Source organism: Vombatus ursinus, unplaced genomic scaffold (assembly GCF_900497805.2).
Source record: "Vombatus ursinus unplaced genomic scaffold, bare-nosed wombat genome assembly UNPS02014181.1, whole genome shotgun sequence".
Classification (NCBI taxonomy): Eukaryota; Metazoa; Chordata; class Mammalia; order Diprotodontia; family Vombatidae; genus Vombatus; species Vombatus ursinus.
Genome location: NW_020953959.1, coordinates 374,363 through 399,967, shown reverse-complemented (window position 1 = coordinate 399,967; position 25,605 = coordinate 374,363). Strand labels below are relative to the sequence as shown.

Sequence of the window (25,605 nt, the reverse complement as noted above, 5' to 3'; positions counted from 1 at the left end):
AAACCTCTGCCTGGAAGCAGAACCAGGAAAACATAATGCCCAAAACAATGGAAATGGTTAAGTATAACCACCAAAAACCACTGAAACTGTCTCAGAGGCTGTCTTCTCTGGCAAAAACCAGGCACAGCTTGACTGATACCCCTTACATCACCACAATGGAAACTGAATTTTGACACCAGGTATTCTATCTCCTAAGTGGCCTAGGTGTCCTCAAGGACAGCTAGACAAAGAACCTGAGGGCTGCATCTCCTTGTTATACGAAGCTAGGAATGACAACTTACCCAGAATGACACAATCTCATTGTTGGAAGGGACTCCAGAGGCCAATGACACCCAGTCACCCCCAACAAGTATCCCCTGCACATCATCCCCAGCAAGAGGCCATTTGGCCCCTCCTTGAAAAGCTCAGGTGAGGAGAAACTCACCACACCCCAGGCAGCTGACCCACCTTACTCACCAGCTCCTCCAATCAAGCCTAATCTGGTCTCTTTATAACTTTAAGCCATCATTAATACCTGTCTTCCAAGGGGGAGAGAAAACGAGTCCAATCTGTCTGCTACTATAATTGCGTCAAGCGCTTCACAACCATTTACCAAGTCCTATCCTTTGGGCAAGGTGAGGTTCTCATTGAATTTATCTGTTGAACTTGGGTGGGCCACCCAATTTTCCTCTAGCCTTTAGCTAGGAAAGATGCCAAGCATAGGCACACTTAAAATGTCGGAGCAGGAAGGGAGCTCAGGACAATCTGAGTCAGAACCAGGACTCCCCCCCAACATATTCCACAAGCGGTCATTCAGCCTTTGCTTGCAGACTTCAGCGAGGCGGAGCCCTCCCAACACAACCCATCCAACTCGGAGGTAATTGGCAGGAAGTTTTTCCTGACTTCAAACCTACATTTGCCTCTGAAAAGTCCACTCGTATCACTCCTATTTTTGCCCTCTGGAGCAAAGCAGAGTCATTCTGATGCCCCCTCCACAAGTTACGAGAAGACAGTTACGGTCCTCAAGTCTCAGAATATTGGCCCCCATTGCTTCCCAACAGGTCTGTCTAGGAAGAAATACCTATTTCTTTCTGACTTACTCCATTTAAGAGCCTTGACCTACAAAGAAATTTCAAGGCCGTAAAACATACGTGCAGCATGAACACCCGGGTCACAGACGTTATGGAAAGAATCCTAAGGCACAGATGGGCAGATCTAACTCTGCCACCTAGTAGCTATGACCATTAGACAAGGCATGATACCAGATCTGTTTCCTCATCTGAAAAATGAGGATAGTATTTACACTACCTACCTCTAAGGACTGTCCAAAACAAGTATCTTCTATCAGCTGGGAGTCCACGTGCTAGGACACAACCAAACACCCAATTAGAGGAACAAAAACAGACCTTACTGGAGATATTAATTGTTCATAGTTGGGCCTTGAAAATACTTTAAAATGACAATACCACCTTAGTTAATGTATTTGATGCCAAAGTTCTAAAGGGGTAACGTACAGGGCTAGGGGGAAAGAAATCATCTGACAAAACCGAAGATCAAGAATTTCAAGGAAAAGAATGACAAAAGGAAGAATGACCAGATCTCAAACTATACTTAAAAGCAGCCATCATGAAAATGGTTTCCTATTAGTTTGCCACTAACACGGAGGAGATCCAGGCCACAGAAACGTTGAAGAGTGATTGTCAATAGATGCAAAGGTCTTCCAAATGCTGCATCAAGATGGTGGCATCAAGCCCTGGAACATGACAGGGTTGGTCTCCAGGACAAGTCCCATACACACTCAAGAGTTTGGCCTAAATACCCACACTGGGAAAGCCAACTGGGTGAAAAATGTCTATCATCCAAAACATGACATGCGGGAAACGGTCAGAGCTGTGTTAGCCCAGGACAGGCAGAGGGGGGAGTGTTTGGCACGACTATTGTCGTCAGTCATCGGAAAGCCTGTTGTGAAAACAAGAGAATTCGGTGTATTCTGCTCGGTTTCCAAGGACAGAACCAGAACAAGGTTAGGTCCAGAGTGGTAGACTGTGCTCTGCCCCTTACTCTCCCCAGCTTCCTTCGGGCCTCTGTCCAAACCTCATCGTTTCAGGAGGCCTCTGCCACTTTCCCGTGCAGATTTCCCTCCTTTGCCCTGCCTACATCCGGCATATACCTAGTTACTTATGCCTGCCTCCCCTATTAAAATGTACACTCCTTGAGAAAGGGATTGTGAAGCTTTCTGGGCCAATTTTGGTATTCCTAGCACTTAGCACATAAATGCGTGATGAGCTAGCTCGACAGAAGGACTTCCAAAGAGTAAGAGCCCGCCCCAAATGGAGTGCACTACCTCCCACCTTGCTGAGTCCCTCTATCCCGAGAAGTCCAAATGGGAGGCTGGATGTCCACTGACTACGAAGGACAGTCAGGCGACAAGATGGAGGGGTTGGGCCACATGTCCTCCCACGCTCCAGGACCGTATGATTCTCAATACGAGTCCAGACACACGTAGCGCATGTGAGGTCAGAGCCGAGGGGTTTCAATTCAGTGTAAAGGTACACAGAACCCCACTTTAAGACAAACTTAAGAAAATGTGAGAACATCTTTCTTTTTATTAGATAGTAAGCTCTCCTGGTGTATTTCTAAAGATGACTCAATTGGTCAAGGGGTGATCACCACATCGGTTTCCCTTGACTGACAGCTTCAGTTTTCTCCCTATAAAATGAGTGTGTTGGGAGACTCATGTTCTCAGGGCCCTTCCCTTTGGAAGACCCCTGGACAGTTTGCTGCTGAGGGCTGGGCCCTCCTGGGACCCGGGAGGCCGCACAAAGAGAGTGCAAAGAGACAGACCACCTGGACTCTGACATCCGCCAGCTGGCTCTCTGAGCCTCTGTTTCCTTATCTAAAAAACAGGGAGAACAGTGTGCTACCTACTTTACCCAAAATGTTTTGTAAGCTTTAAAGTGCTGGCTCTTTGAATCCAGACCTGATTTCACTTCCCAGTGTGTCGATTGCCTTCACCAACGAAGGTGGGCCATTCATCTAGAACTCAGTCTTAGGGAGGTGCTGGGTGCCCGGAGAGAAAGTGACTTAGCCAGGGTCACTTGGCCAGTGTGGGTGAGAGGCAGGTCTGCAGGACTCCAAGGCCAGTCCTCTACCCACTCTACCACACTGCCCCCCGCAAACAGGAGGAGCCACTTATCACAGAGCTCCTCAGGGGACGGGGAAGGTGTTTGTTTCTCCCACCACAGCCACAGGAGGGCCGGCTTAACAAGAGAACAGTCAGCAGCAGAGCAAAAGGAGACGGAAGGAAGGACAGTGACAAGGCTGGTTTAAGAAGAGCACGTGTTTAATCTGCTTCAGAACACAAATTACCCAAAAGGGAAGGTCGCCTCCTCATGGGGAAGCAGCTCGAGAAGGCTCTCTGGCCCGCTCTGGGGCAGGGAGCGTCCCAGGAGCAACTCCCCGTTTCTCTCAGGTACTTCAGTAAGCGGCCCAAGAAATAAATTACATCTGTAGGAGCGCCAGGCTGCTGGGAATGGAAGACAGAATCACGCTGGAGTCTGAAAGGGGGACAGAGAGCAGGAAGGCCGGGCCCCCGTGCCCTCCTCCGAAGGCCTGGCTGGCCCGGGTTCTGCCAGCTCCTGCCACATCCTCAAGCCCCCTGCTGGTTGGTCTCGTCGCTATCCCGTCTCTTCCATATCTGTAACAGATGAGCACAGCGGCGTCCAGACTCAGCGTCTGCCCAGCTCACACACTCCCACTGCCTCCCATCCCACTTTCTTCCCCCCCCTTTCCCTCATTTCTTACTTCCCATTCCAAACTCCCTTGGGTCGTGGGCTACAAAGGAAGCAACCAAAGAAGAAGAAAAGAGGGTCCCTTCGCTCCTGCCCCCAGTGCAGTCATCCATCCGTCCCGTCCATCTGTCCAGCACTACGTCCTCAGGCCTCCTTCTCCAGAGCCCCCGGGGAGCCTGAGTCACTACACTTCCACCTCGATCACTCCCTCCCCTTCCCCTTCCTGTCTCTGGCCGGTGTGCTCTCCCCTCTTTTCCTCCATCCAGTCTCTCTCTGAGGGCATCACTCACACGCCCCATCTCCATTTTCCCTCTCCAGAGACCATCTGATCCAGCCTCCTCTCTCAGCCACGCTGGCCTCCAGTCTTTCTACTCTGGCTCCGCCCCCCCACTCTAATAGGATGGCTGCCCTGCAAGTGAATCATGTCATCTTCCAGCCAGACCCAACCCCCCGGGTTCCATCCCGCTCTCTGGCTTGTCTGTGGCATTTCACACAGGACTGCCACCCCCGACTTCCTCAAACTTCACGCTCCCCTGGCTCCTTCACTAATCCTTGGTCTTTCTGACTAACCCTTCTTCGGTACCACTCCTCAGTTCAGGGCCAACCCCAACTTAAGGGCCTACGACCTAATTCTTCAACCGCCCTTGCTCTTACCTGTCCTACAACAATAGAAGGGAGGAGGGGGGCACACTCCTTGTTCCCCATGGTTATTCCCACACTGTTCCCCCACAGCTCTCTGTCGATAAGCTTTTCCCTCCCTCCACCAAGTGATCCATTTTTCAACCGCAACAACTCTCCAAGCCTGTGTCCAAGGTGAGGGAAGGGCTGTGACCCGTGCTGGCAGAAGAGCCACACTGAAGAAATCATGATCTCTGAACAGTCAGGTACTCCACCATCTATACCAGCCATCCGGCCCAATCCATCCAAGTGCACTCCTCTGCCTGGCTTTGGGAGTCACAACTGGGCTCTACCCAACTGAATCCGACTTCATCTCTCGACCCTCCCAAAACCCAGCCCACCCTGCAGTCAAGCCAATCGTCTCATTCTCCCCCGAACCCAACATACCCACTGCCACCTCCAAGCCTTTACCCATGAGGTTCCACTCCTCAGGAACGTCCTCCCTGCTCCCTACGGCCTAGAGAAATGCTACTGACCCTACAATGGCTGGCCTGAGCCCCACACTCTCTCCATTCTGACTCCCGCCAGCCATCAAGGACTCCCCTCCTGCTTTGGCGCCCACAACAACGTACTGCATTCAACACTAACACACACCACCATTGTCTGTCTGTGAGGGCTTCACATACGCAGTGTTCATAAGAGCTGGCAGAGTGTGGTCCTCGCTAAGCCTTCTCTCTAGTTATGTTTTAAGTTCCTTGAGGTAAAGAGGGTGTCCCATATGTCTCCTGCATCCCCTTCACTTGCCCAGCACAGATGTGGATGCACAGCAGCGCTCAAAGACTTGCTGGCTGACTGATTCTGAGCTCAGTTAGTTTAAGGTCACTCTTCTTAAATGCACGAGGCCCCAGCCGCCAATCTCTCATCATCTGCACTGACTCCAGGTAAAGGAGACAATCATACACTCCTCACTTCTATGCAACACGGAACAGAGATGCACAGTTATGTCTCCAGGTTGTTCAGCATCTAAGCTGAGGCATGCATGCAGGGACCGCTCAGCATGCAATGCTGTTGGGAGTTCTTTGCAGCCACCCCTACCTGGATGTAGGCCTCTGAAAGTGTGATCATCTGGGGCAGGATGTCAGTGACTTGCAGGTCCTGGAGTTCATACCACTTGCCTGTCCCCTGAGGGGGGGGGAGAGAAGCAAAAAGCAGGGCTCATCAATCCCCAGAAACCAAAAGGGTGCAGTAATCACAGAGCTGGGAACAAAGTTCAAAAAAAAAGCCAGACTACAGAGAAAACAAAAAAGAACGCCCCAAGCAAGAGTCAAACATGCAGAGCCAGCGAAGGGAGATGGACATCTGCTGGATCCCGTCCAGGCCAAGGGGCTCTGGGGCACAGTCATGCAAGTCTTACTAATCTAGGCCCTCCCCTTTACTGTTCCAGAAATCCCATCATGGACGTCAAGCCAATGTGGGTCAAGCCCAGAGAGAAGCTCCCTCTCCCTCTTTTTCTCACTGGGAACTCCTGATCCTGCCCCCTCCGCATTACCAGATATGTTTCTGACAAACTCAGCTGGGAAGATACGTGATGCCAACCTGGGTAACCGCCGACCGATGCGCGTGAGGGAAAGGCCGAGAGTGGACAGAACGCGCCTCATTCCAGGGAACAGAGAGTAAAGGACAGGGAAGGCCACCGTCCTCACTTGTTCTCGGGAGCGGCAGTATGACTAAGGCCGTGATGCCAGGTCCCTGGGCACTACCCAGAGCAGGTCTGTTTCTACTGAAGAAACAAGTCATGGCCCGGGCTCCTAAGAGGCATCAGCAACAAGAATCATGTGGCTGTGATCATTCACGCTGGCTGAGAAGCCTGCGTATTCACAAAGCTGGGAAGGTCTCCTGGCCTTCTGGCTCAAGAAGCAGAGATCACACCCTAGGCTAACTTCCAGTCGAGCTCACAGCAAACACAGGCTTTGGTGACCGCCCCCCCTCCGCGCCAGGCCATCTCCCTGTCAAGAAAGCCAAGGGGCTGCTGGCCTACTCCCCATCAGGCAAGCTGGCACTCACGTGGTGAAGCACATGAATCCGGTAAGAGCCCTCGGTGGGCTTCCCGTCATGCACGATGTTGGCGATGAGGTCATAGGTGGTGTTCCTGTGCACAGCCTGAACTTCCTCAGACAGATATTCCCTCAGGTCCACATTTCTGAAGCCAGAAACAGCATTGAACAAAGGTTAGGCAGAGGACGGCACATCCACCATTAACAGAACACAGACAAGGGAACCGCCAAGGCTCCCTGGGGGTCTACGGGAGCGCCCGCTCTTGGGAAGACTCTAGCAGAATATTCCACGGGGGTCTTCCCTCGTCCCACCACCCCGCACTAGGACCACCAGGGCACACAGTTTACCACAATAAACTCAGAGTGAACTCAGGATCTCAATTCTAAGGCAAAGCCTAAAATAAGTAAGAAGAGAACCAGATCAAGCACTTTTCACAGCTCCCAGTTAGGGGAAGAATTCTCAACCAAAAAATGATCATAAAAAGTAAGTCAAGTCAAGAAACATTTCTTAAGCACTGCCTCTCTGCTAGGCACTGAACCACAACTATGGAGACACCGGAAACGGACAAGATAAACTGCAGATAACCAACAGAGGGAGGGCCCTGCCATTCGTGGGCATCAGGAAGGGCTTCTGGTCAAAGGAGTGACCCAAAGGGAGCCAGGGACATCAGCAGACACAGACAAGAGAATCCCAGGCATGGAGGATGGCCAGTGAAAATGCAAAAAGGCAAGAGATGGAGTGTCACTGGATCCCAGTGTGCTTGGAGGAGTGAGCTATAAGGAGGACAGCTAGGTGGTACCATAGTGCACAGAGCAGGGATGGGGGACCTGAAGCCTTGTGGCCTTGTAGGTCCTTGGGTGTGGCCTTCTGACTGAGCCCAAGTTTTACAGAACAAATCTTTTATTAAGGAGATGTGTAAGGTGAAGTTTGGATTCAGTCAAAGGGCCGTACTTGAGGACCTAGAGGGCCACAGGTTCCCCGCCCCTAGCATAGACCACTGGGCTTAGAATCAGGAAGATTCATCTTCATGGTTTCAAATCTGGCCTTAGACACTTACTAGCTATGTCACCCTGAGCAAGTCACTTAACTCTGTTTGCCTCAGTTTCCTCATCTGTAAAGTGAACTGCAGAAGGAAATGGCAAACCACTCCAGTGTCTTTGCCAAGAAAACCTCAAATGGGGTCACAGAGAGTCAGAAATGACTGAAATGACTGAACAACAAAGGTATACGGAAGACTGGAAAAGCAGGACGGGGCCAGGTGATGAAAGGTTCTGAATGTCAAACAGAGGATCTCGTATTTCACCTTGGAAGTGATAGGAACCACTGGAGTTTACTGAATAGGAAGGTGGCACAGTCGGACCTGAACTTTAGGAAAACCAATCTGACAGCTGAGCGGAGGATGGATTGGGAGTGGAGGATGTAAGCCAGGGCGACTGGAAGGATTGTGGTGGTTTCAACAGGAAGTTGGAAGGATCTGGGGGAAGGATAGGGAGCTCAGTTTTGGACACGTGGAGTTTAAATGTCTACAGGACACTTGGTTCAAGATGTCCAATGGGCAGCTGGAGATGCAAGACTGTAGATCAGCAGAGAGACTAGGGCTGGACCAGAGATCTGAGAAGCATCTGCACAGAGATGACAACCGAATCTGCAGAAGCTGATGAGATCACCAAGAGAAATGGCATAGAACCCAGGACAGAGGGTTTGGGGGATGCCCACAGTGAGCGGGTACAGACTTTTGATTATATAAACTTGAAAAACTCACATAAGAACAAAACTAATGCAACTAGAATAAGAAGGGAGGGCAGCCGACTGGGGAAAAATTGTGTGTATCAAGTATCTTTGATAAGCGTCTAATACCCAAGATACGTAGGGAGCTTTAACAAATCTATAAGACCAAAAGCCATTCTCTAATGAATAAGTGATGCTGCTGCTGGTAAAAATAATAATAATCAGCTAGCATCTGTGTACTACCTACTGTGTGCCAGGCACTTCACAAATATCTCATTTGATCCTCACAACAACCGTGGGAGGTAGGTGTTGTTATTAACCCATTTTACAGACCAGGAAACTAAGACAAACAGGTTAAGTGACTTGCCCAAAATCATACAGTTAGTAAGTGTTTGAGAATGGATTTGAACTCAGGTCTTTCTGACTCCAAGCCCAGCACTTTATCCACTGGCTTGCCTCTTAAAAATATATAAGAGATATAAACAGGTAGTTCTCAAAAGAAGAGTCAAACTATTAATAATCATATAAAAAACTGCTCCAAATAATTAACAATAAGAGAAACATACAACTACTCTTGATGTTTCACTCCGAATGATGCATCTGGCAACAATGACAAAAGGCAGGAAGTTAATGTTGCAGACACAGGCACATTGATCCACTATCAGAAGAACTACAAAGCGGTCTGACCACTCTGAAAATTACACTCAGTGACTAAAATGTCAATCCTTTTTAACCCCAAGATCCCACGAGCAGTTATACAGGCTTCCAGGAGGTCAAAAACAAAAAGAAAAGTCTCTTCTACAGCAAATATTTATAGCAGCATTTTTGTAAGAGCAAAGAAGCAGAAGCAAAGTTGAGGCCCAGCAAAAAACAACAGCAGCATGTGAATCAGTGCATAGTCTACTGTGCTGTAAGAAATGAACACAAAAAATACAGAGAAGCATGGGAAGATTTACATGAACGGATGTAGAGAAAAGGAAGCTGAACCAGGAAAACAATGTGCACAATATCTCTAATAATGTAAATAACAACCCAAACAGAGGAACAAAAAAGAGCAACGCGTGAGAATGTGTCTCCCTCCACTAGGTATAATGCTGGACTTGGCTGATGGGTGACATTTGTTGAACTGAGTTTTTGGTATATTTTTTTAAAACTCTTTGTTATAAGGGATGGCTTTCTAGAAGAAGAAGGAATATACTGGAAAATCTGAGCAATGTAAAAAAAATAGCAATTTTAAAAATTTAAAAGAAAAAGATGATTAAGTAAATAAAAGTTTGGGGATTTTTGAGTCACTCTGGATACTGTCGGGCAAGTGACCTGTCAGATGCTAAAGGAGCTGACTTAAGGAGTAATCCAAGTCTTAAGAACAGCTGCTAAGGCACGCCTAAACAAGCCCAGGGCAAATGCCAGGGAGTCTAACTCCTCAGAGTGAGACCCATGGGCTCCAAAGTTCTTGTGGACCAGCTGGGGAGCCAAACAGGGAAGGGGAAAACATCAGTTTGATCTCTTCTAGTTCCATTTAGTCTGAGAAAAGAGGAAGGACACTGGCCCTCATCTTCACACCGGCTAAGAGAACAAGCCAAGCCAAAGAAGAATCACTAACTGGTTAAAGAAAAACTGAAGCCCTAAGCTCTTTCAGGGCAGAGCTGTGAAGCTTGAACAGGGCAGACTTTAGTCAGGAGAGCCAAGTCATAAATATGCTGAAGCTGGTGATGGTTTGACAAAGCTCTGCGAGAACATCGGCAAACTTCTTAAAAATAAAGAGGAGGGGAAGTACTAATTAGGTCCAGACTGCTGTTGAGAAACTAAAAAAGCTGGTTAATTTATGACTATTGGGTTCAAAAAGTGATTTCCTAGTTGCACTTATCCAGAACTAGTTAAACATTACTCATGCTGTTAGTCTCAGTTGACAGGTAAAGTTTTCTTGGCTACCTGTGTATGGGGGGGGGAGGGATACAGTCAGAAAAGAAAGTAATGTAAAAATACAAGATATCAAAAAATTTTTTAACTTTTTTGTTAAAGGGAAAGATGAACTACATCTAAAGTTCTATACTTTGTAAGTAATCAGATGAGTATTTAAGAAAAGTGGCACATTCCTTCAACTCTGCAAGGATTGTGGCTAAAAGGCAATACTGTGTAGGCCCCAGCCCTACAAACTGCATCAATGGGCAAAGCAAGCAGAAGGAATGACGGCAGACAATGCAGCCCATAAGGGACCATGTTGTGGATCTGCCCAAGAAGGCAAAGTGAGAGAGAACCACCCCCCTTCTGGCCCCAGCCTCCAGCCTGCCTCCTTTGGTCCAGCTCCCCTGTCCACTTCTCTATTCAGTCCCTCAGGCAGTCACTCTCTCATCCAATCTCCCCATTCTGCAGATGACTGTGCCGAGGTCCAGGCTAACGGACTAATCAGAGTGTTTGTCTGGAGGCAGCCCAATGGGCATTAGAATCTCAGTGTAACACTCTCCACTGTGCCAGGCAATCAGGGAGTGTCCCCAAAGTCCTAGTGCAGTTTCAAGTTTTGATAGCTTAAAACTTCAGGGATACCTTCAGAAAGAGAGGAAATAGATTAAAACCAGTTATAGGCAGCAGCCAACAAGAAAGGCAGTGAGAACAACCTTTTTTCAAGGCTGAAAAAAGGAAAAAAAGTAGAAGAATTTGCCCATTTGAAAAAAGGGAAGATTAGTATCCTTAATAAAACTGAGCTGCAGAAGCCATTCTATCTGTTAAAAGCTATATATTTACTGATCAAAATCTAAATAAAACTATATGTTAGGGGAAAAAGGGGAAAGGGGGGGGTGTGAGTTGGGGGGAAGAAGAGAGCACTGTGGTTCTTTCTCAAACAGCAACCAGGCTGTTTCCTTATTTTTCTTGAGATGACTCAGCGATAGGAAGTTTTTAAATAAGGAAATGAATGATGGTGCACTTTGTCAAATGGGATCATATTTGTAAGGTGCTTAGCACAGTGCCTAGCACGTAGTAGGCACTATATAAATGCTTACTTCCTCCCCTTACCCCCTTTTGTCGTGCTACTGCTGGGAACACCTAATCCTGGGGACTGCAGACTAAGTGCAGAACAGACAACTACATGCAGATCAAAGATGGCAGCTCCACTGGGCGAGCCTCCTAACCCAATCTCTCTCCCTTAGACCACAAGTGGCCCAGCCCAGCATGCCAAGAGAATATAAAACAGCAAGAATTCAGTGAATGATGCTAAAATGCGTCCTACCAGGCTACACTCCTCTACTGTACCTAGTTCATCAGCATGATGTGCTCCATGGTTCATCCACATCTCTGCAATAATAAGCTGTTGTACAACAGAGTTCTAATGACTGACTACATGGAGTCCCGTGTTTCTTTTACCAAGTTCAGTCAACAAGCATTTATTAAGCTCTTACTACATGCCAAGCCCTGTGTCACCAAGGAGCTCATTCCTGACCTCACAGAGACAGCCTGAAGAGCTCAATCATTGTAGGTTGAGGCAGAGAGAAACCTCCAGCCAATCCAACACAAAAGGTGAGAACCAACACTTGTGACAAACCCACCAGCCTACAAAGCTCCCAGGGGGCCTGCACTTCTAGCCCCTTAATTCAAAACCACAAGTCCTCTCTCTTGTCTCAACCACCCCAAGCCAGGATGTTCCTTCCTCTGACTGAATGGTCAGGACGAATCCTGGCAGGACATCCTTTACTCTGTTAATTATGAAAATTCCCATTCTGAATGAAGAATCTGCTGAAAGGTTAGATAACTACAAGGCAATTTCCATACAAATATTAACTAAAAAAATCCATCGTGTCTAACGCTCTTGACGGAAAGGAGGAGGGAAGATCAGAGAAGATGCAAAGGACTGTTACCCACGTGATGGGGAAGTTGACGATGGTCGGGTTCTTCTCCACAAAGAAGTTGTTCTTCGTGAACCTTTTAATACAAAAGATAAGATACGGGGGCAGCTTGGTGAGCTGGAAGCGCTTCAGAAAGTTCTCCTTGTACGTCTTGTATTCCTGAGGAGAGGAGAGAGAGTGAGCTCGTGAGTGAAGAGTCCTGGAAAAGGAAGGCAGACCCTCAGCAAGAAACGCACAGCAAGCAAAGGGGGATCACAGATTGAGGGCACAGAGGATTCTTCAGGCTAAGTCCAAGCCCCCTTGTTTTACAGTTGAGGAAACTGAGTCCCAAAAGGATTGTTAATTGTATGGAACAATATAAGAGGCTAAGGACTAGCAACATGGTTTGAGGCTATGGAAAAATCTAAGCTGGTCTTCAGCTGCTCCAACGGAAATGCAGGGTTCAAATTATGCTAAATAATAATTTCATTACTCCCACTATTAGATAGTGTACAGTTCTGTGTAGATTTAAGGTGGACCCTGACAAACCAGGGGAAAGTAAACATCCAGAGGAAAGTAAACAGGTTGGTCTGAAAACTACATCAACATGAAAAACAGCTGAAGGAATCAGTGGTGTCAAGTCTGGAGAAGAGGAAACCCAGGGGAGACCCTCCTGGAAAGACTTCTGTGTTGTTTCTCAGGGGAACACTAAAATCAAGGGGCGATAATTACTAGGAAGCAGATTTTAATTCAATGTGAGGATGAACTTCCTAACAATTCGCATATCTAAGAATGAAATAAACAAGCAGTGAGCTCCCTGGAAATATTCCAGCACAGAATCTTGCATTATCAGGTGGAAGGCTGGACTAGATGACCCTTCAGGGTCTCCCCAAGCTCAGCGGCTACGATTCTGAAGTGGGATGAAGCCAGCCCACCCACGATCAGTAAACATCTAACATGCACAGCAGAGGCATAAAAGAAATAGAAGACACTATTCCTGCATTCAGAATTCATAGTCCGGCGGAAATAGACACAAGTGCGCATAAGAACATTGAGAAGCAGCACATCAGCAAGCTCAGACTGAGCACAAAAGGGCTTTCAAGCGGAAGAGAAAGGGAGCCCTCGGAGGCCAGTCCAGAGAGGGGAGAAGGCTTCTCAGCCAGCACGCTGCTGACCGGCACAGCCGGTGACAAGGCTGGTAGGGCCTCTCCAGGAGGGCCAGGGGAGAAGAGTGGTACACGCAGAAGCAGAAACAACAAACGAGGGCCTTGGACTAGGCTAGGACGCTCAGCAATTAGGGTCCAATTCTAACCAGCGAGGTGACCTTAAGCAAGTCCCTCCACCTCTCTCTGACCCGATCTGCCCTTCTGTTACACTAATCAAAGTGTATCAACCATTACCCATACGATGAAACAAGTTTAACATCTTCAAGAATTACTGTAAATCATTAATGTGTGCTGGCACTGTGTAACAGGGAGCCAGACAATCCACACTGTAAATGGTAACCTGAGCTGGCCCTACAGAGGTCTAACGGCCAGCAGACTGGCTGCCAGCTGGCCGGAGAGGAAACAGAGGCCAAACAAACACTGGTTAAAGGCCATGCATAAAAAAAGAAAAGCATGGTTTCACATAGAAATCGTCCTTTTCTGTTCTACTTTGTACTTGGAAAATGTTCCTTTTTGGGATTAGCATGTGAAGATCAGAACAAAAAGGGAGCCAAGTAAAATGGGACAAAATCCCAATTTTTTTCAGGTTACACATGTACGATCTTGTTAAACGTATTTCCACATTTGTCATGTTGTGAAAGAACAATCAGAACAAAAGGGAAAAACCAGGAGAAAGAAAACACAAAAAAATGTGAAAACAGTCTGCTTTGATCTGCATTCAGACTCCACAGTTCTTTCTCTGGGTGTAGATGGCATTTTCCACCAGACTTTTGGAACTGTCTTGGATCCCTGCATTGCTGAAAAGAGCTAAGCCTATCAAATTTGACCGTCGCACAGTGTGGCTGTTACTGTGTACAATGCTCTCCTGGTTCTGCTCACTCCACTCAGCATCAATTCATGCAGGTCTTTCTATGTCAAAATCCCAATGTTAAAGAATAAAAGGGTAGATGGGACACAAATGGACGAAGAAGGGCGTGACCCCAAGGACAAATGGTTAACTGGAGGTGAGAGCAGCCAGTTTCCTGAGTTTGTTTACAAGACAAACGGGGCAGGTCAAGGATTCCACAGCAGCGGCCCAGAGTAATGAGGGGCCTCTTCATATTTCGAATGAGGCAGAACCCGAGCTAGATGGAGCTTCAGAGTAAATTTGTTCCACCCATGCCTAAGCCAGAATCCCCATGACAAAATAAAAACAGGAACCCAGCCAGCCCCCAGGGGACCTCCCATTCCACTTTTGGACAGCCCTGCCCTGGTTTAAAATTCTGTCCAGACATTCAGCCTCTATTACTCCCAGGTCTGTCCTCAGAGACCACAGACCCACCCTCCAAACATCTGAAGGTACTGACCATGTTCTTTGTTTCTCAGTTCCTTCAGCTCACATGCACATGACACGGTCTCCCATTCGCCCAGGACTGAACAGAACATGCCACATGCGGTGTGGCCAGGGCCAAACCCAGAAAGTCAGTCCTTTCCTTGCTCTTGGCACCTGTCTGCCAAGGTCACAGTGATGCTCATAGCTGCCCCATCACTGGTGACCCATACTGACCACATCTCATCCACACAAGCTTCTATTTGGCCAGGCCCCTTTCCTGCTCTACTTACAGAGCTGATGTTTTTTCAACCTTAACAGAGGAGTTGGCATTTATTTCTATTCAATTTAATTTTATCAGATATGAGCCGTCATCCAACTTGTCAAGGTTTTTTTTAGATCTCACGTCTGCTCTCAGACACACCGACTCCCTCTCAGTTCTGCGTCATCTGGAAATGTGATGATTAATGAATGGTACCAGGCCCTGTGCTAATAAACCCCAGGCATACAAATACAAGCAGGACTGCCCTCATGGAGTTCACATTCTAACAGGGAAGACAACCATAAAGGGAAACTAGAAAATGGGAGCGTGGGGGAGGGAGTAACATGGCTTTAAAAAATGGCCAGGAAGCATCACAGTGGCCTGGTTCTAGGTAAGATAAGCCAAAGCTCACCTCTCGGTGCTCAGAATTCCAAGAGCAGAGAAACATTTCATCTACGCCTTCATCTAAAAGACTGACAAATGCCCAGGGCCAAGAACAGCTCTCTGGGGTACTGAATCTGAAGCTACCTCCAGGTTCACAATGAACCACTAATGACCATTTAGGTCCAGTCATTCAACCAGTTCTAAATGTACCTAACCACAGTTACTGCCTAGTCAACATTTCTCCATCGGGTCCACAAGGACCACATGAGAAACTCTGCCAGAAGCCTAGCTAAAACCTAGGCAGACAAGACCCACCACAAGCCCCTGATTTACCAGTCTACAAACAGCAGTGAAACAGGAAATGAGGGCAGTCTGGGGTGACCTGTTCTGGAAGCCATGAAAGCTCTCAGCCTTCACTGCTTCCCTTTCTAAATGCTCACAAATCATGTCTTCCATCACACATTCTAGAATTTTGCTAGGAGAATTTAAGTTCACTCAGCTCTAGTTAGAAAGGCCCCACCAATATGCTAACCTACCACTAGCTGGTGGATGGCAAAAGCACACCAGAGGGTAAAAGCACTTAAGCTGCCCCCAAAAGGAGATCGTAAGCAGATTTGCCGCACCACCCCCTGCCAAAATATTGCTACAACCTGGCTCCCACAAGAGTTGAGAGAATGAATAACTGAACCCCAACACTTCACAATCATGGCGCCATGTAAATATACTGCCCCAGGTACAGAGGAGGAGGAATCAGAAGGAGCCCTTCAGAAGGCTCCCAAGGTCACCTTTTCAGTGATGCCGTTGAACTTGGCCAAGATGTTGAAGAGCGGCACCTGGGGGATGATGAGCTGCTCCTTCTCATCCTTGTAAAGTGGGGCAGTGGGAAGGTCCAAGGTCAGGTACATGAAGGTGGACTCAACCATAGTCTCCTGGTACTCGTCATTATGAAGTAACTGTTCTTTCTCTTCTGCTGGCTAGGAAGGAAAGGAATGAGACAGGACATGTGGGAGCCCAACCGAGGTCCAGAAACAAATCCCTCAAGGGTAGGTAGGGCCTTGACAAGAGAAGTCCCCGAGAAACTATTAATCTCTCACCAAGTGTAGCTCAGCCTGACTCAGAAATAATTTATGAAACCTCGTCTGGTACTACAGTTCCAAAAACACTTGCACCATCTGCTTCGTAGTGGGAGGAAAGCACTGGAGAACTGTAAGCTGGTGCTACAACTATCTGCGGTGGCTTTGTTTATCTAGCAAAAGAAAAACCATACTCTACTCCAGACCCCAACAGAAATCATAATGGAACATACAGAAACCCCCAGTGGTGGACCTCACAAAGCTCTTTCTAATCAGCACAGCTATCCACTCACTAAATCCCCTCACCAAAGGGCTGAGATAGTCAGAAAGTACTGATCAGCCAAAACGTTCAGCCTATAATTAGGCATAAAACAGGACAGCCAAGTTCAACCAACTTACCAAATCTGGGTGTGGCAGTTTCTTAGTGAAGATTCTCATGGACCCCTGGAAAACATCTGTCACAATAGCTGCAGAAATGAATAGCAAAATACAGATTAAATGAGGCAGGAGAGAGCATTTCCAAGTTCTTCAAACGTCCACTTTTAAAAATGATTTTGGGAACAAGCTCTATTTCTTCCAACAGCCTAGGACAAAAAGCTGTGACTATAGTTACATGAAAGCAATAATGAAAATATGCAACATCAAAGCAATGTTCCATAACCACATCTTCCATGCAAGGAAATGACCACTCTGCACTGAACGCAAAAAAAAAGATTACAGAAATAGAGAGAATGTAATCACTACAATGATTTAAATGAAAAGGTCACTAAAAGGAAGCTGGATTCTGGGCAACTGGAAAACCAGTGATGGTCCTGAGAACCAAAAAGGAAATATCCCTCCCCCTTCTCCGCCAGTGTCAGGGGACTACCAAGCCAGAAGACATCGCTCTATCGGGTATTTTTGCTTATTGGGTTTTTTTTTATTACGAGGAAAAATTCACTCTGCAGGGTTGTAGGAATTATCTTTTATAGAAATGATGGAGATGTGAAGACAAAAGACATCAATAAAACGCTTTTGTTTTTAAGAAAGAAGGTCGCAGGTCGATCCCAGCCCAAGCTAAATACTTCACCTTGCTAGTTCGGTACACAGAGCTTTCAAAGACCTTGTAGAGACGAGCCAAGGCCCCAGATAAAAGGCTCAAGGGGACTCATGGAAATAGTGCTGCCGAGTCACTCTCTTTGTGACCTCAGACGTGGCACTTGGCCTCTTGGGGCCAAAAAACCCTCATGTGTTCATTACACGTGGAGATTGTGAGTGGCTGTGAAAGTGCCTTCAAAATGGCTATCATAATTAGAATATTTGATTCCAATAACTACTGGAGAGGACAGTAAAGCCACAATGACGCTGGACATTCCACTCCAAGGTCTCGAAGAGCGGAAGACTTTATTTTCATTAGTCCTTGTGAAACGTCCCTTTCTTAGCTACCCACGCTACATGCCACATCAATGTCAACTGTTAAGGTGCAGAAAACAACATTCTGAAATGTAAGATTAACATCAGCATCACTTCCCCAAGTAAAAATAAAGTAAGAAAACAGCAGGAATTAGTTTTTTGATTGTTCTTACTAGTAAGCAGCAACCTGGTAGTTCAGTTCTGATTTACTCCAGCAATTACGGTTCCTTTACAAAGTGAAATGCATCAGCTCACCAATGTTATTTCCTTACTTCTGGAGCTTTGAAAGGTGCCTTCCACCCCCCAAATCAGATTCCAGTACAACATAACAAATCTCTAAGTGGGAAGAGGTCTTAAAGATGGTCTAGTCCAAGGAGAAGTGACATGGCCAAAGCAAGGCAACAGCAGACAGGGGTGGAGCCCCAGTGCTCTCCTCCTAGGCCAGTGCCCTCTCTCCCTCTATGCTTCATGATCCTCTTGGGTCAGGGAGCCAGGAATAACCCTAGAACGTCAGACAAAGCACTGGGGATCTAGCATCAGAGCTTTGAGAATCCCCTCCCGCATCGATTTCAGCTCCACTTGATACGTTCACAAGAAAGGGACCCCATTCTGAAAGCTAGCAGCCCAGCCAGAGAAGAAGGGCCCAAGCTCACAGTCCTGGAAGTCAACAGAACAAAAGGGAAGCTCTTTTTACCAAGACCACAACTTACTCTTCTTTTTCTTCTTTGTCCCCCCGAGAGCTGAACGCAAGGCATTCAGGAACCAGGAAAGAAAGTCTACCCCATCACCTGCAAGGAAAGAGACAGAAAAGGTCAGACGGGAATCACAACCATGTCTTCCACAAAACACAAGTCAGCCAATACATGGTAACTAACTACTACATACCCAGGACTGTTAGGTGTTACGAGGAGGAGAGACGCACATCGACCCAAAGAACGCACTGATCAATTCACAGAGATTGAAAGCTACAAGGGACCTTGAAGCTCAGGTAGTTCAAACTTCTCACTTAACAGATAAGGTCACAGATGAGGGGCAGGGACCAGGTTATTGAACTTGGCCAAGACCCCCCCCAGATCTCCTGACTCCCCCACCCAAAGCTTTCTCCATTATGTAACAGGGCCCTAAAAGGGGAGGGCAGTAACAGACCTAGGCCTGCCTGCTGAGAAGCTTGACTTGAGAGGGGAAAAAATACCATGGCCCAATCCTGGGCTGAAACACACTGTACTCTCATCTGATTTTTTTTTTTAATGTACCAAATTACAGAAAGAAAGACAGACCTAATTATTAGGAGAAGTGGCAAATTGCTCCTAAGTACCAACCTAATATAATAAAAATCACAATACCTAAATTAATTTATTCAATGCCATACTAAACTACCAAAGAATTATAAAGCTAGAAAAAGTAATAATGAAATTAATCACAAGGAACAAAAGATCAAGAAATTCAAAGAAAACAAGGAGGTGAAAAAAGTGGGAAAGAAGGGGTCCTAGCAGTACCAGATCTCAAACTATATTACAAAATAGTAAGCATCAAAAAAACTGGTACTCCTTAAAAAAAGAGAAATGTCAATGAGTGGAACAGATTACATACACAATATACAGAAACAAACACAGAGGGGCCTAGTGTTTGACGTGTCCGAAGAGTCAAGTTACAGAACTAAGAACTCCCTATCTGACAAAAGTTCCTGGGAAAAATGGAAAGCAATTTGGGAGAAATTATATAGACCAACATGTCACGCAATATATTAAGATAAGCTCCAAACGTGGATACATTATTTAGACATTAAAGGTGATGGCATAAACAAATTAGAGTGCAAAAAAAGGAAGTATCTTTCTGCTATATGCATAGAGGAAAAGTTTCATGACTAACAAGGAATAGAGAGGATCACAGAAGATAAGATAGACAAAATTCAACATGCAGAACTTTCAAAGTTTTGAATAAAACTAATGCAGCTAAATTAAAAGGGAAATAGGTAAACAAGAAAAAATATTTGCAGAAAATTTCTCTTTTAAGGGTATCACTTCCATAATATATAAGGAACTGATTCATATCTATGAGAATAAAGGTCATTCCCCAATTGATAAATGGTCAAAGGATATGAAGAGGTAGTTTTCCAAGGAAGACATCAACCACACTATCAATAGCTACATGAAAATATGCTACAAATCATTAATAATTTGGGAAATGCAAAATAAAGCAATTCTGAGGTTCCATCTTACACCCATCAGATTGGCAAAGTTGATAAAAATGGAAAATGACAGACGTCGGAGGGGCTGTAGAAAAACAGGCACATTAATGCACATTAGTGAGGACGTGAATTGGTACTACCATTCTGGAAAACAATTTAGAACTATGGCCCCAAAATTACTAAACTGTGCCACTGTATGAGCAAACAATACTACTACGAGGCCTATACCCCAAAGAGATTAAAGAAAGAAGAAAAGGACCTATAGATACAAAAATATTCACAGCATCCTTTTTTATAATAGCAAGAACTAGAAATCAATGGGGTATCCATCAAATGGGAAATGGTTGAATAAATTATGGTATCTGAATATAACGAAATATTATTATGCTGTAAGAAATGATGAAAAGGATGGTTTCAGAGAAATCTGGAAAGACTTATATGAACTGATACAGAGTGAAGTGAAGCAGAACCAAGAGAACAATTTATATATTAACAACATTACAAAGAAAAATAACTCTCCGAATGTCATAAAAATTCTTATCAATGCAATGGCCATCCATGATTCTAGAAGACCGATGATGAGGGATATGTGACAACTAGAGTGTAGAATGAGATATACTTTTTGGACACACCTACTGGGGAAATTAATTTTGCTTGACTATGTATATGTTACAAGGGTTTCCTTTTTTTTTTATTTGTAAATGATGAAGGAAAGGAGGGAGATATTAATTTATGTTCACTGAAAAAAACATTTATATATATATAATTTGTTTAAATGCACAGAAGAGAACAGAAGGAAAGCTTGAAAGAATCACAAACAAGCAGGACAGCTTTGAAAGTACAGGTTGATTATATATACATATATATATATATATATATATACTTTTTTTTCCTAAAAGCAAGCTGTACATAAAGCTCTACCATTTCATGTCTTCCCTTCTATAATACATATAGAAATGCCCATTTTATTTAATGTTTGAGTTCAGAATGGAAGTAAAATTTTAAAATAAGCCAAAGTGCTTTCACAATTTCCTCTCCCTTGTCTTTATTTCTATTCCTAGAGATGATGTCCAGGGCAGAACAAAAGAGCCCAGCTGCACCAAGGCTTCTCTGAAGTTCCCTCACCCGCTTTAAGGGTTGGACAGTCACCGAACAAGCATTACCAAGCACCCACACAAAGATGACCTTTGCCACTGTTCTTGGCCAGGGAGGGCTAAGAACAAGGAAGCCACCCAGAGCCCGAAAACATTTCCCTGACCCTCCCTCCAGGTCGCTGGGATGACTCAGGCCCGGAGCATCAAAGCCTCCTCCCATCAGCTACTGTTCCAAGATGCTAAATGGTCATGAGAGTTCCTGGGATTGGTGCTTATTTACAAACCTGCTCCCCCTTCTATACCTGTAACCATCCCCCACCAGAGTCTTCTTTACCACAGATTTACCTGGCACCCACAACCTGTTAACCTCACTCTCTTTCAATGAAGGCCCTGAATGGCAGCACATGACCCTTTCCACTAAAGTCCTTTCTTCCCAACAATCCTATGTGGCAGGGGACACACGACTGCTGCCCAAATGGACCAGGGGGATGGGCGGCCTCAAGAGATGCTGGGCACCCCCTCCTTGGAGGACTCCCAACAAGAGCCTGCATGCCTAAATTTGTCAGGCATATTAGAGAGGAGAGCCCCTCCAAGTCTGAGCTGGCCTATCGACCACCTAAGTCCCTTCCAACTCTCAAACCACGATTCTCTAGCATAAGAATGATGTCTGTAAAACGAGGAACTAGCTACAGAGACAGGTAGTGACTTATCCAGAGTCGTATCACTAGATCCAAGCCAGAAATGTTTGACTTCAAGTCTGGGGCTCTCCCCACTGCCCCACACTGACTCACTCTCATCAAACCAGGGCACTCAGTGCATAAACCGCTGGGCTCAGAGTCAGGAAGACCTGGGTTTTAATCCCACCTCACCTACTAGCTGTGTAGCCCTGGGCAAAGTCACTGAATCTCTGTCTGCTTCAGTTTTCTCATCTAAGTGGGGATAAGTAATAATATCTCGCAAGGCTGAGTTTTGTTTCGTTTTGTTTTTGTGAAGCAATTGGGGTTAAACACAGCTAGTGTTACGTGTCTGAGGCCAGATTTGAACTCAGGTCCTTCTGACTCCAGGGCCAGTGCTCTACCCACTGCACCACCTAGCTGCCCTCTCACAGAGTTGTTGTGAGGATTAAATGAGGTAATACATGAAAAGTGCTTTGTAAACCTTAAAAAGGGTTATTCTAAATGTTAGCTATCATAATGACTGTCACTACTCTCCTAAATGGCAGCTGGGTGGCGCAGAGGTTACAGCACTCTGAACTCATCTTCATGAGTTCAAATCCAGTCTCAGGCACTTACTAGCTGTGTGACCCTGAGCATGTCACTTAACCCTGTTTGCCTCAGTTCCCTCATCTATAAAATGAGTTGCAGAAGGAAATGGCAAACCACTGCAGTATCTTTGCCAAGAAAGATCCGTGAAGAATCAGACACAACTGAAATGACTTAACAACAATCTCCTAATAAGAATCACAGCAATGACTACATTCTCCTCCTACTTTCCAATCCCTAAGCACAAACCAAGGGGGTGGGGAGGAAGGCCACTCGAGAGTCTCACCTGAAACATCTACTACAATGCAGAAAAGGAGCTCCCCCCTTTCCCTTCCTGTCAAGATACAGGAAAGCAGAGCTCCCCCAGAGGCTTACTGATGTCTGATGTTCTGAGCTGACCTGGCAGAATCATGGCAAATGCACATAAGTCACATCTACCGTAAGGGGTGTCTCAGCTTCTGCATCCTGGGGAATAAAGACTTCATCTCTTCAGGGTGCCCTAGTCATGCTGCATTGATGCAAACCATTAGCAGACAATTTGTCTTTCAATCAGATCAGAAGCTGGACAGCTCCTTGGGCAGAGAGGAAATCTATGGCGTTCTCTGAACTCGCGCGCAGGCTGAAGAATGGCACAGCACCTCTCAGGTGAAAATTAGACACAGTATCAGCTCAGAAGTACCCTGAGTGAGTCAATAAATATTTGTTAAGCACCAACTGTGTGCCAGGCACTGTGCTAAGCGATGAAGATACAAAAAGTGACAAAAGACTGTTCCTGCCCTCAAGGAGCTTACAATCCAACAGGAGAGACAACATGCAAACAAATATACACAAAGCAGCTACATGCAGGATAAACAGGAAATAACTAACAGAAGGACGGCACTGGAATTAAGGGGGCCTGGGGTAGGCTTCCTGGAGGAGGTGAGATTTCAGTTGGGAAACCAGGGAGGTCAGTAGTCCAAGCGGAGGAGGGAGAACATTCCAGACACGGACAACAGCCAGAGAGAATGCCCAGAGCTGAGATGGAATGTCATGTTCGTGAACAGCCAGGAGGCCAGGGTCACTGAGGCAAAGAGCCTATGTTGGAGAGTAAGGTAAGACCGGAAAGGCAGGCGCAACCACCAAAGGCAACATTTTGTATTTGACCCTGGAGACCAAAGGAAACCCCTGGGGTTTACTGCGCAGAGGGGATGACACGGTCAGACCTTTTTAAGAAAATCACTTTGGTGGCTGAACGGAGGACAGATCAGAATGGGGAGAGAAAGGAAACAGGCAGTCCGTCCGTCCCCCCCAGCAGCCATTGCCGTAACCCAGGCCTAAAGTGAAGGGCTGCAGCAGGGGGGTGGCAGTGTCAGAGGAGAGGAGGGTGCATATTGGAGAGATACTGCAAAGGGGAAAATGACAGGTTTAGCAACAGCTTAGATATGGGGTGGGGGGGGAGGAAATAAAAGCTAGGAGTCAAGGATAATCCCTAGGTTGTGAGCTGGAATCAGGATCAGGGGGATGGTATTACCCTCACCAGTAATAGGGGGAAAGATGCTGAATTTGAGAGGTCTGAGCTTAAGACAGTGTAATCAGCCGGCACACCCTTTCTGCCTTATCTCTTAAGAACCTTGGCACAGCTCATGAAGCACAAAAAAGGAAGCTCCAGCTACACTCTCAGTAGCTCCGCCTCACAGGAAGGGCATGGTGGGACTCCCTTCTCCCTCCTCTCTAGGATCCCCTACGACGCCATGAAAATTTGGGGTGGGGGCCGTGGCAAAAGAGGAGAGGGGCAGCTAGAGCATCAGACCTGAGTTCAAATCCAGCCTCAGACACTTACTACCTGTGTGAACCTGGACAAGTTATTTAACCCTGACTGCCTCATGCACACTCTCAAGCACGCACACAAAAGAGGAGAGCCTCGTTCCTCACCTTGCTTAGTGATCTGAAAAGTTTTCTTGCTGCACAGGACGACGGCCTGGAGCATCTCGTGGGGAGAGACATGAGCCTTGAAATTCCGAGGATTCCACAGTTTTCTCATCAGCTCTCCAAACCGCTGCACCAATAAGAACATGATGTCCCCGGGAGGACGCTTGATATCCTTGTAATTCTCTTCTTCAAGGAAGTAGTTCCGGAGTGGGGGGACGTTGGACAGCGCCTAGAACCCAAACACACAGCGTCACTTAACGACTCTGCAGCACTCCGAAAGGTGACAGCTCTCTCACCCAAGATCTTACAATCCAACATGCTCATGACCATCCCAAAACGGTAAAACATAAGTTAGACCCTTAGGGAACGCTCTAAGCTAGGAAGGAAGATGAAAGATTGTCCTTTCCCTTGCCTTGGAGTGGCCACTCAAGGGAACCTGTGTCCCAGAGGCACCAGGGATGCAAACACCATCGCCTCTGTCCCCATTCTGCTATCCCCCTGAGACAAGGAGAGCTGGACGTGTATGCCCATGAGTGCTAGCTCATGGGGACTAGGCAGAGCACTGTCACAAAAATTCTCCAAAACCCAGGAAAATGCCTCTTGTTCACATGGAGCCTTTCCCCCAAGGTTCCCTGACCAACCTAAGGCTGCCGTAAAGTAAGGAGAGGGTCAGAAGCCAACGTGGTCAAGCCCCTTAAGCAGCAGAAGGGCTGGGGCTGTCCACATGGAGCTGCAGCCACTGAGCCACAGAATCTCCCTCACCACACCCCGACTCACTTCCCACATGTGGGGACCCTCTTTACTCTCAGTGTTCTTTCTTCTAGTCAGACCTCCTGGCATCTGTGGCTCTGACTCACTGATGTTTTAGCTACACTTTGTGACCTGTTTCCCTGGCAATGAATGTACTTCAGCTGAAACTAATGCAAATTATCAATAAAGGATCAAAGTTGTAAGGGGAATCAGAGGCCACCAAGGGCCTTGCCCAAAGTAACATACAGAGCGTCACAGAAGATCTGAACCAACATCTCTGGAAGATCCTTTCCGCTCATTCAATGCTGGGGGAAGCACCAACTTCGAGAATTGCTGTGGAGAGCAATATGGCAGTAAGCCAGAAGTGACAAGAATAATGATCACTTTTGGTGGAAGGAAAGGAATAAGCATTTATTAAGTGCCTGTTGCATACCAGGCACTGTGCTAAGTGCTTTCCAAATATTATCTCATGTGATCCCCACAACAGTCCTTGGAGGTAGGTGCTATTATGATCCTCATTTTACAGTTGAGGAAACTGAGGCAGACAGAGGTTAAGTGACTCACCCAAGGTTACGCAGCTAGGAGTGTCTGAAGCCATGTCTGACCTCATGTCTTCTTGATTCCAGGCCCAGCACTCTATCCAGCGAACCACCCAGTGCCTGCGACAGCATAATTCCATTGTTGGGCCTATGCCCTCACAGTACTATTCCCCCCAAAAAATCCCAAAATGGCTGTCTGTTCAAAGATTTTCATGGCCACGTTATATGTTATTACAAGTAAGTGAAGCAACCTAAATGTCCAGCAATAGAAGAGTGACCAAATGAACTG

The 25,605-nt window shown here is 46.4% G+C and overlaps 1 protein-coding gene across 1 annotated transcript in view; it reads right to left on the bottom strand.

Moving 5' to 3' along the window:
• Nucleotides 1–3,304: 3,304 nt before the first annotated feature.
• The window catches only part of USP39 (ubiquitin specific peptidase 39), a 36,015-nt gene continuing 13,714 nt past the window's right edge, over nucleotides 3,305–25,605 (bottom strand). The window contains exons 6-13 of the mRNA XM_027860459.1: nucleotides 24,031–24,256; nucleotides 18,286–18,363; nucleotides 16,583–16,650; nucleotides 15,896–16,084; nucleotides 12,027–12,169; nucleotides 6,453–6,588; nucleotides 5,484–5,570; nucleotides 3,305–3,676 (exon numbers count right to left, since the gene is read on the bottom strand). Coding sequence (XP_027716260.1) covers nucleotides 3,629–3,676; nucleotides 5,484–5,570; nucleotides 6,453–6,588; nucleotides 12,027–12,169; nucleotides 15,896–16,084; nucleotides 16,583–16,650; nucleotides 18,286–18,363; nucleotides 24,031–24,256 — 975 coding nt within the window. The 3' untranslated portion in view covers nucleotides 3,305–3,628. The remainder of the gene's footprint in view (nucleotides 3,677–5,483; nucleotides 5,571–6,452; nucleotides 6,589–12,026; nucleotides 12,170–15,895; nucleotides 16,085–16,582; nucleotides 16,651–18,285; nucleotides 18,364–24,030; nucleotides 24,257–25,605) is intronic.